This window comes from Fukomys damarensis, unplaced genomic scaffold (assembly GCF_012274545.1).
Source record: "Fukomys damarensis isolate Sample0158 unplaced genomic scaffold, DMR_v1.0_HiC HiC_scaffold_14, whole genome shotgun sequence".
In the NCBI taxonomy this organism is placed as follows: Eukaryota; Metazoa; Chordata; class Mammalia; order Rodentia; family Bathyergidae; genus Fukomys; species Fukomys damarensis.
The window spans coordinates 44,002,805-44,014,821 of record NW_022900926.1 but is presented as its reverse complement, the minus strand read 5'-3'; the positions used below and the strand labels follow the sequence as shown (position 1 = coordinate 44,014,821).

At 38.1% G+C, this 12,017-nt stretch overlaps 1 protein-coding gene across 8 annotated transcripts in view; it reads right to left on the bottom strand.

Moving 5' to 3' along the window:
* The window catches only part of Pkhd1 (PKHD1 ciliary IPT domain containing fibrocystin/polyductin), a 458,548-nt gene that overhangs the window by 259,794 nt on the left and 186,737 nt on the right, over positions 1 to 12,017 (bottom strand). For all 8 annotated transcript variants that reach the window (XM_019208499.1, XM_010631095.1, XM_019208501.1 and 5 more), the window contains 2 exons: positions 3,078 to 3,190; positions 609 to 714 (listed from right to left, as the gene is read on the bottom strand). In XM_019208499.1, the coding sequence (XP_019064044.1) occupies positions 609 to 714; positions 3,078 to 3,190 (219 nt within the window). The remainder of the gene's footprint in view (positions 1 to 608; positions 715 to 3,077; positions 3,191 to 12,017) is intronic.

Genomic DNA, 12,017 nt, shown 5'->3' with positions numbered 1-12,017 from the left:
TTTTCGGCTGCACATGGATCATTCTCCAAGATAGACCACATACTGGCTCACAGAACAGGTCTAAATAAATGCAAAAAAATTGAAGTCATCCCCTGTATATTATCAGATCATAGTGCAATCAAACTGGAGATCAATAGCACAAGAAACTATAGAAACTTCACAAGCACATGGAAACTGAACAACACTCTCCTAAACAATCAATGGATTACAGAGGAAATTAAAGAAGAAATTAGACAGTTTTTACAAATAAATGAGAATGCCAATACAACATACAGGAATCTTTGGGACACAATGAAAGCAGTTCTACGTCGAAAATTCATAACATTGAATGCCCACACTAGGAAAACAGAGCAGCCTCCTAGTTTTAAACCTGATCTCTCTCAGGACTGTCTCATATAGGAAATGTCCTTGCCCCAGACTAAGGACAAGGATTTGTTTACTCAACAACTACTCCACACATACTCGTGATGCCACTGGCTCTTTTAAACTGTGATAACATTATAATCCTCTCCTCTGCAAATCATTCCCCTTTCAATAGAGACAACAAATTTTCAGGGGGGAAAAAAACAAGTAACAGTTTCAGTTTTAAAAAAGCTTATGAAACTTACCTGAGCACCACCTGCACTTCCCCAAACCATGAAATTTTGGAACACAGTAGGGCCAGTGTTGTGATCCCAAGGTGGCTGAAATTTAGGATATACAAAGAGCCCAAGCCTTAAAAAGTAAAAAAAAAATAAAATAAAATAAGCCAACTGCTATGTCTTTAATTTTCCATTTTTTTGTCATTGGAGTTACAAAAGTTTTTGTGTATATTTCTTAAATCAATACAAAGTGATTACACATAATTGTGGGTAACATGATAATGTTGCAATACCCAAACATATACACCATACACCATAATGTTTTCACGATCCTGCCTTTCTGGTGGATGGCACTGGGCAGCAGCTTTCACTATATTTTTTTTTTAATCACACCTCATAAAGTCACTCACAGTGTATAAGTTTTCTCTTTTCTCCTTATCATTAGTCATATTTATCCATTCTAACTGCTAGAGATGATATCTCGTTATGGTTTTCATCTACATGTTCTTGATTTCCATTTTCTATGGATGGTTTTCACACTTTTCGGTAACGTGCTTATCTTTTTTTGAGAAATATCTATTTAGGTCTATTTCCATTTTCAAATTGGATTATTTGTTTTTTTGTTGTTCAGTTAGTGCCTTACATATTCTCAGATATTAATCCCTTATCAGATATAAAACTAATGAATACAGACAAGTGGAAATAGATAAGACCTGTGACCCTTTCTAAGGCCATTGCTCACTCCTCAGCCTTTCTACTCTGTTACAGTCTGTAACTTTCTCCTAGATTTTCACACAAGCCAATTGCCATAGTCCATGCTGCATTACCACATTCCCTAAATTGTCCTCTCTGCAGAAGAGTGGATACCAACACTGGTAGTACTTTCATCTTTTGTTCTTCTGCTTGCAGTGTCCTACCATTGCTCTCCTCTGACAGCATTGCAGTCTACCTCTCAAGACTGCTCAAAGCTGATGAATATTCATAATGACAACTTCATCAGACATGAACTAATCTCAGCCTTGACTGGCACGTCAACATTGCTTACCAATTTTTCATATTCTTTATTCTACTCTTCTTACCATTTCCTATCATGATTTAATAATATTACTAATGTCATAATGATTTACTACTATCAATTATTAATTCCTTACTATATTCCAGATGCTGTTCTTGGTGCAATACATCATCTCTAATTTTTACACCAAACTTTCAATGTAGATTTGTCCCCACTTTACCAATAAGGAAGATACTTCTGGTGCAAGGGATTAAACCAAGGTCTGGCACATAGTAGATGAGCACTTAGCTATACCCTCATTTCAATGGATCAGACTCTTCTACATTGAAGAGTTAGAAATTTGAAGCAAGACATGACAGGCTCTGAGTTCAGTATTTTCCCCATGTATTTCAAATTCTTCACCCCATTTTGTATCACATGACCTTGTTCTCAGCAGATGGCTTTACCCTCTATATAGCAAAGCTGTGAACAAGTCTCTTCATTCAGTGAGCAAGCAAGTCACCTACAAACAGCCTGTTCTCCAAGACAGATCTTTCCACTGGGGCCCTGAGCCAAACCTACCAGATTCCTACAGCCTGGCATTACTAGTTGTTGTCAAGCACTTTGAAATTCTCTCTCTCTCTCTCTCTCTTTCTTCCATACTGATTAACTACAAAAGGTACATTCTGTTCTGCAGGTTTGTCACAAGACTCCTGTCTCTTTCCTTAACCACTAACCACCAAACTTTTATGACCTAAAACCCTTACACAGTTACCCGCTATATCTAAGAAGACAGAAAGGCAATCTAAGTGGCATCAACACATGAATGAATGAATGAATGAATGCACAAATGGAGAAAATGTGCCACAGTGTACTATATGATATCACTCAGCCTCCAAAACAAGGAAATATTGCTGTTTGTGCCAAGGAGGATAAAGCTAAGGATTCTGTGTTGGATGAGGCTGACAGACACAGAAGAAGAAATGTCACCCTTATATTAGAAATCTACCATATTCAAAGTGTCAGAAGCAGAAAATACAATGCTGGTTTCCAGAGGCTGGAGAGTAATAAGGAGATATTAGTCAAAGGATACAAAATGTTACTATGAAAGGTGAGTAAGTCCCAGAGATATAGCATACTGCCTGTAGCTAACAGTACTGTATTGTATACCCACAATTTTACAGAGGTTGCACATCTTATTTCAAGTGTTCTTGCAATGATAAGTAAATAAGCATATCAAAAGCAAACACTTTTACAGCTGATGAATATATTTGTGACACAGATTACAGGTTGGTTTCATGAGTATATACTTACCTTCATACTTATCAAGTTTGTACAGCTAAATATGTACAGATTTTTGTAAGTCAATAATGCTTTAATAAAGTGACTTAAGAAATATGCTGTCACATTGCCTAACCTTATACCCTTTTTGTGAGTAAACTACAGAAAAGTGATAAACTGTAGTCATTATACCCCAAATGTACGTAACTTTTTGCAGTTACCTTGTGCAGGAATGTGCAACATTCTGTGTGAAGGAGAGGAGTGGAGCTTGGGATGTTTGACTGGTCACAAGATGAAAAAAATAGCCATAGCCAGCAGCAAAAACTCTGTTCCCCTACAGAAATTAAACATAGTTTAAACATAGTTATTATGTATGTGCTACAGTTGCTGAAAAGAAACATTTTTATTTGTACTTCATACTTTCTTATAATATATATTTGCAATATAGAATAATATATGTTCATTTGGGGGAATACTGTACATGTGTATATCATATTTTAGTCATTTTCAATCACTTTATCCTCTTCTCCCACCTTTGATCCCTTTCCACCACTCCAACAGTCTGCCTTCTAGTTTCCTATCATCTCGCTTTTATTTTATTCATTTATTTATATTTTAGTTTTCTCATATAAGAGAAACAAATATTTAACCTTTGTATCTAATTTATTTCATTTAGCAAGAAGGTCTAATGCTGAAACTTTTTTTGGTTTTAATTTTCCCCCTCAAGATGAAACTATCCTTCCATTACCCTTTCTCTAGGCAGCTCTCAGTAGACTTTAACTTGCCCATCCCAACATCTGGTATCTCAAATGAAGGTCTTCTTTTAAGCTTCTCCAGAGAGGTTACAAGTGACACCTATCCTAAGCTTCTCTCCTATGTTCTTTGCAAAAACACACAGTGGCTGTCAAGGCAAAGACACTTCTCAAAGCCAAGGCCAGCCAACATTCTCTTTGATCCTTGGAACAAATTAATGATTTGGCAATGAACTAAAGGTCAGATGATTGGATTAGCCAAAGCTTAGCTCTGAGACACAGTAGCTGAGCTCAACTATAACCCAAATCTCTCAACAACTCTTGCACTGCTTAGATTACAAAATCACCTTGATATTTCTTCACAGGATTTAATATCTAAATAATTATTGTCTTTTATATGCACGTATAAAATCTAAATTTTCCACTGGACCACACGTGTCTGAAAATCTATTTCTGATCAAACTGAATACAATGAGATTCTTTATAAATTCTATGAACTATCTATAATGTGTTCATTGCTATGTAATACACTAAAAGACAGGAGAAAACTGACTCCCTAAAGCATCTGATATCATATAAAGATCTGTTTTACTTGACCTAGATGATGTTTACAAAAATTATTATATGTATTTCCAACATCTTAAAATTAGGAGACAGTACAAAAATTCATTTCACCTTTCCTTGCCCAAAATGCTATTGGATAGCCATGGATCAACTGGAGATGATGAGGGCCTGCCTTCTTGGTCTATGGATTATTTTGTGTTGGTCCCAACCTCTTTGCATTACTTGCTAATGTTACCCATCCCTGTAGGCATTTGCATTTGTACCTTCCTAACCCCAAGAAATAAATTAAATTCCATGTTGGCTGTTCTATGTATCCTATCCTGAACTGCATTTGAGTTCCCTCTCAAATCCCAGAGGAGCCTAAGCTCTCTTTCCTCTTCGCTCTGTCAGGGAGACAGAGCTCTGATAAAATATAGGGCCACATCAGGTTGCTGCCCAGGGGGCCACTATTAGTGAGCAAAATGAATGGCCAACTGATGGAGCTGCTGGACTATTTCCTATGTATTTATGTGATCGGTTTCTCTTAGCCTGAGATGCCAGTCCCAGGCCAACCCAACCAAATCCACCCAGAGAATAGAAGTTTCAGAACAGTCTGCTCAGCTTGTCTCAGACTAAGCCTTGTGCCATTCCAATAAAGTGAATATCGGAGGATCCTACATGGTCCATCTCTGATCATGTTAGGGTTTGATGTGGTCTGGATGGTATAGGACAAAGGCGACCAGGTGTCCCATCTCAAAGTTTCTCAAGCCCAAGAATAAACACTACAGGCCTTGGAATGCCTATCCTGAATATTAACCTCTGAGCACTGAAGAGAATAAGGAAAAGGGAGAATTGTGGCACTGTTAGGCATCAAATATCTTTCGGTTAAAAAAAAAAATACTTTTGCACACAACTGTTGCCTCTATAAACAAAGCTCATGGGGGATCAGCTAGGAGTATCTTCCTAGTTCCTTAAGCTTTAGTGTGTATCCAGATGGGGCTTTCAGGTTTAGCAAATAAAGACACAGGATGTCCAGGGATATTCAAAGTTCAGATTTAAAATCGAATTTTTTTTAGTATAAATATATTTAAACCACTTTGTGGATCACATTTATACTTAAACTGATTTGTCGCCAGGTATGCTGTATTTTATCTGGGAATCCTATCAGAGGGTAGATAAGGCACAGCTTTCCAGGCCCTGCCATTAGATATTCTGCTTAGTAGGTGGTGACAGTGAAAAGATGATATTATGGCTTATATCTAAACGTCTCCCCAAAGGGTGGAGGGGAGGAAGTGAGGCTAGGGGTATGGGGAAAAAATAAGAACCAAGATACATTATGTAAAGGCACAAGATCCCAATGATGAATGTAACTGTATTGTACCTAAAACATACCAATAAAAAATACATAAAAAATAAAAATAAAGGTCTCCCAAAAGCCTCATATGATCATACGTGGAGCTTTTGGAAAGTGACTGGATCATGAATGTGTGATACTGACTCATGGGTGTGTGACACTGGATTAGTCAACTGATGGATGTCTTTATGGTTATGTGTGATACTGAGACTGGTGAGAGGAGTTGAGGGTGTAGCTTGGAAGAATATATATATATATATATATATATATATATATATATATTTATATGTATGTATATGTATGTATGTATGTATATCCTTCCTACTCCCTTCATTGCTGTCTGCTTCCTGCCTGCCCTGCCTTGAACTGTTTCTCCTCTGCCATGGCTCCCTGCCTTGGAACCAGCCAACTACAGACTGAAATCTCTACAAACTGTGAGCTAAAATCAACCTCTCTGCCTTTAACTTGCAGGTGTTGGCTGTTTTTTCTTAGCAACAAGACAGTAACTAAGACATAGGGGAACAGTACTGTGCATCTTGAGCACTGTAAGGTGCTCTGAAGATTCTGATGCAGGAGATCTCTGATCCCAAAAGGAGAACTGCTTTTCCGGAGGTGACTCAGAAAGTAAACCTGGACAGTCTAGTCGCACAGAGTCCTAGTAGATGTTCAAAAAGGAAAAAGACACTAGCAAGGCTCCATTTCCTGCTGATTTTGCCATGAGTTGCTTTGAAAACCCATTGTAAATGGAAACCATGGCAAAAAACAGAAGGAGAAAAGAAACCCAGGAAATCAAGGTGGGAATGTAAAACCCTGTCCAGATCAGAAAACTTTACAGTTGTATTCAATCATTTTGTTTTCCTTAGTGATATTTATCTTTTTTAAAATTATGAATAAGCATCATCATCATCATCATCATCATCACACTCATAGAGAAAGTTTATAAAGAAGCCACTATAGTCCAGGTACCAGATTCCACAGTGTCTTTCACTTGCACAATTCTATGAGTTATATATTATTATTACAATTGTCACAGCAAAGAAATTGAAACTCAGGGATACTGAGTAACACTCTCTGAAAGTCATAAAGTAAATAGATGGTGAGGCAATTCTACCCAAGCCAAAGCCTGAAAATGTCAGAGACCGTAGTCTAGCATAGAAGAACAAAGACTGAACCCAGTGTCGATATGCTAAAGGATAGGGTACAAGTAAAGCAACATAAACTGTAGAGTACAAAGTCCTGTGACCAGAATCAGGGCCGAATAGGCATTAGCTGTGGCCTCTTCAGAAGTGGACATTGCATACTAAGCAATGTTCTTTGCAGGAATCAGTACACCATGGGCATTCAAGCAAGATAAATTAACTGTTCAAGTAAGCTCGCTCCCTGAGGTATGTATCTGTAGTCACAAGAAAAAAGTTAACTTTTTCAGGTACCAGTAACTTGATGGACAGGTAATATTTTTGATAATGCTACATAAAGCATTAGGTTTCCCGAACAGTAGAGAGAATTTTCTAGGTCAGATTAAACTAAAGAGTTACTTTTTCACACCAAGAATACAGGGAATATAAAATCCTTTCTACCTTACCACATGGGGGAAAACCCTTGCTTGGCTCAGAGTACACAGCGAGACATGTGAACATGAAAAGAGGCATTTCCCAAGAGGAGAAGAAAGAGGACATGACATTTGGATCCCTGTATTGCCGGAATTTCTGGACCTTCCTCCTTTAATGTACTCAACATTCTTGTACTTGTACTATTTTCTATTTTCCTTAGGTTGAGTAAACACATTTCATTCTATGGCTTCATTCTAGAGTAATATTTTGATTGGCCTTAATTCTCAAATGAAAGAACAACTTAAGTCTTATTAAAGGTAACTGAGTTTTGGTGACACATGGCAGTTACAAAGTAGCAGCACCCCTACAGAAGGGGATTAAGGAGGTTGGAGTGCCAGACCATGCTGACACTTATCATCAATAATCATGGCTGTCATTTGAGAGACATTAGCTTGTTATTTGTCATGGGCCTAAAGATTGTCTTTGCCTGGATATTTGTGAATAGACAATGCATCTTTTTTTTTTTTACAGCGTTATTGAATGTTCTTCCTTTGTGGACGAGTTGGTCCACTCTCTACTATTCTTCATTATTTGAATTCTGAGCTGTTCTCCAACTTCCTGTGGCCATGTACAATTTTAGTGGAATGTCTTTCCACAAGGTACTCAGAAAAAGTGACTTTTGGGATAGCACTGAAATATTAAGTTGAATTACACTCAATATATTAACATAACTTCAGATAATCCAGGCCATCTCTAAGACATCAATGATCCAGGCATGCATAGCCTAGTATAGTAGTTGTCAACCAAGGATAAACAGGGAACATTTGCAGATCTCCAGAGACATTTTTGAAGGCCACAATTCAAATGGTGGAAGAAACTGTAACTGGTATTCAGCAAGTGGAGACCAGAGGTGTTGCTACACAAAGGACAGCACCAACCACAAAGGATCATCTGGCCCCAAATAGCAACTACCACAGCGGGCAGACTCTGTTCCACAGTCTACTACAGCTGTGTGTTATCAAAATAACTCATGCTCACTTGACAGTACCCTATCTCCAAATTTTGTCAGAGTCCATATCGCCAACCTAAATATAAAAACATAGTCCATTACAATAAAAAAGTTTTAATAGTCTCTAATGAGAAGGGTATTTATATCTTTTAAGATGAGCAAAGCTTCCATGAGTCATTCCCAAAAAGAACAATTAGCATTAAATCAATTATCTCAATTCTTCCCTTGTGCTAGAAAACAAGATATGCACTAATGAGTCTCAGCCATAGGAAGAATCCCTGTCTCTCAGTTGGTAAATAAAAATGCCCAGTAGATCTCTGCAGTACTCACCGATACACACAGCTACAGCAGAGCCACTGTTCTCAGTCGTCATTACACAACTGAAACCTTTCTCAAAACAGTGCTTGTGCCCATCCACCTTCTAGATAACTTATCCCTTGTGGCTGTGTCTCCGCTACACACACGACCTCACCCATGACCTACATCTGTGATCCATAGGGCTGAAGAGTTGAGAACAGAAGGTCAGGGGGTCGGCCCTTGAAGACCCACCTCTTCTGCAAATATACAAACAATGAGAAGTGTACACTACAGGCTAAAAGTGAAAATCTCACTTGGACATGTACAGCTGTTTCATTGCTAGTGAAATGTTTGTTGATTGCCAAGACTTCAGGAAAAGAAGAAAGTCTTCAGCATTTCAAAAATGTACTCCAAGAACTGCATCCTAATTCGTCACTATTGCCAGAAGATGTGTTCGGAAAGCATGCATTTCCAGTGAATGAATGGAGGTGCTGACACAGTCCCATTTACATTTATGGGATATCTGATTGATCATATATGAACACTTTCCAAATGCACTGGTAGTTGGGCAGGAGACCTCAAATGTGGTCTTCCGTTAACTGATAAGGCTCATTTTTCTTAGGAAAAAAGCACATCAGCAGTCAGATCACATTACTTCCCAGCTCTTTTACTCGCAGTTCCAATTGGGTATGCTTCAAATGACTCAGGAGGAAACCACATATTTATGCAGGCAGCCAGCGGCTTGTGGGGAAGGGTTTAAGGCAAGCAGGGAATTTTGTGTGGAAATCAATTCTTTGCGGAAGTCAATGTATTACGGACATTCAAGCAGGAGAAATTCCAGAGAGAAATTAACTGCCCAAGTAAGCCAGCTCCTTCAGGTGTGCGTCTATAGTCACCAGGAAAAAAAGTGAGTTAACCCTTCAGGCAGCTCTTAAATATGCATTACCTATTGAGTGGGGAGAACTAGAGAACTAAGGCTGGGCCTTTAAACACAGTATTCCCTATGAAATTGATTCACAAACCAGAACAAATTCCTTTTAAATTAAATGAATGTCTCCAAAGGGCTCTTCTTTGGGGATTTTCCCAGACCATCCTAAACAAGAATCTGCTCCTAGGAAATTTCCTACCATTACATAGATATGGAGAACTCTGAAACTCTGAGTGTGAACCACCCTGTTGTCTGAGAGCAAAACCTTTCCAGCCTGAGGAGAAGGAAATAGGATGAGATCTGGCGCATTGAGGGTGGTATGACCGTAGAAATAGGGTCACACAGTTTTTGTGTTCTGGAAAGGCGGATCAGATATAAGGAGCTCCTGTGAAAGAGGCCAGGGTGTCAGATGCTGGGGTTGCTGAAGGAAAGCAGGCTGGATGTGGAGACCTCTCAGAGATTACAGGTATGCGGGGAGAATCACCACCAATCTGTTTTTCATTTTGTTTCTTCAAGATAAATTCCAAAGGTTTATTGCACCAAATGCCACAGAAAATGGATCAAAATAATACATGAACAAGTTTTAAGAAAAGTTTCCCATAAATTGACATTGGTATCTATTCAACTGATCAAAAATAGTGCCTATCAATTTCGCTTAATGAGGCTTTAATAGTAGCAAATCCCAGAATTTTCTGTTTTTAGCCTCCACTGGAAATTAAGCATAATGCAATCACTTCCCAAATAGATGGATCACCAAAGTTTGACATTTAAAAATTAAGATTTAGAGTGGGCTGTTTGATTTAGGCAAAAATTATATGAAAATATCCTGTCTCCTCAAGCACAGTAAAAAAACAAATGGTTTGCATTAACTAAGAAAAGCTCAAGACTGTCTAATTTAACAGCTAAAGTATGCATTAGCAAAATATTCTCCTCACTACGTGCCTAGTGGAAAACCCAGACATTTAAAAGCATTTGGGTGTCACTTTAGAGTCTTTACATACAACCAACTCTAGTGAAGAACCTAGAAAGCTACAGACTATCCTTTTATAAAATCTGAGGGCTTAATTACAAGAGCCCAAACACTAGTTTAGTATCATTTAGCAAGTGGGAAATTTCCTCTCTCCAAAAAAGTTAATTCTGAAAAATATGGTTAAGTTTAAAAAGTCGCAATGTATAAAGAGCAGTTCCATGGGATGTGAAAAGATTATAGTTACTTTCATGAAAAAACAGCACATTTCAGGAAAACGGATTAAAGCCTGTACAAAAAGTTCTCTGTTGAGTGGAACTTTCATAGCGTCTTGCTTTTCTGAGCAAGCTAGCGAGCCATGACAGAGCAGGAGTACGTCACTGTGACTGTGATGGGCGTCTCCTAGCATGTGGCAGTTTTATTTTTAACAAACTGATAAGTGATATGAATGTAAAAGTAATTGTGCACATTTTAAACATAACCATGAAAATTTAAAGTAGAGCTTCCATACTTGTGAATAATCCCAACCTTTTTGGAAGAGCTTGGCCAAGGCTTACAAAGGAGCATGCAAAGCAGGAATTACCATAAGGGCACTAGAGACTCACACATAATACTGCACACGAGTCCTCACTGGTAAGAAGGCACAGAGCTTAGATTTTGCTTCTCAAAGAAACTGCCTGGATGTGATTCTTTGACAGCAGCCAGACCACTTGTGGATGGAAAACAAAGGAAACGCTGTGCTTAAAATCCCGCATATCCCATACAGGAGAATTTTAAAAGCCACAACATACCAGAAAGGTAGTGGCACAATTGGAAAAACTGAGCTGAACTTAGCAATATTTAACACTAACAGATAAGTTCTATAGGATTCAAATGCTGCCACTGATTAAAATTTTTTGGCATCAAAATTATTTTTGAATATTAGAATCTCTTCTTTTGTCTTTCTTCCTCCTTCCTATTCTTTGAATATAGATTTATACTAACATTCATTCATTATAGTTAACACATTTTTATTGAGCAACTACTATGTTTTAGACCTTGTGGTAGGGTCTACAAGCTAATAAGCAAACAAAAAGAGAACTATAAAATGTTATTGTTGAAGGTGAATATGTTAGAAATATGTCTACTGAATCTATTATCAACTCACCCTCAACAAACATTCTCAAAACACATGCATTGTGTTTTTTAAATTTTGTAAATAATTGCACATATAAGAAGAAAGAAGCAAGTGGATAGAAATGGAAGGTATATGAAGACAGAGAAAATAGCTACTTCTACATAATTTTTCCATTTCTGGCTGGGTGTTTTTCTACAGGTCAATCTAAAAAAGACCAAGATTATCCATTACCTTTCAGATGGCTCCTGGCTCATGGCACCTGTAGCCAGCTCCTCTTCTTCCTATCAGCAAGTGGCCAGGATATCTGTCCTGGAGACAATGCAGAACCCAGCCAGAAAGATAGATATCCCTGCTTCATACAGGAGGATGAGCTGGCCAACCCTGATGGATTCCTTCCCAATAGCCATTTCAGGGTAGTCAAGACTGTTACCCAGAAAAGTGCACATAAACATGGTTCTTAAGGCCCCAAAGCTTTTGGCAAGCTATGCAACAAGGCCTAAAGTCAAGTTAAATGCTACTTGCCTAGATTTGGGTTTCTTACAATCCATGCAGTTCTGCCTCCTTTCCTTACTGACATATTAGCTACCCTTATTAGGCACCTAAAATGGTGTGTAAGTGCTGTGCTCAGCATAGGCACTATTAAG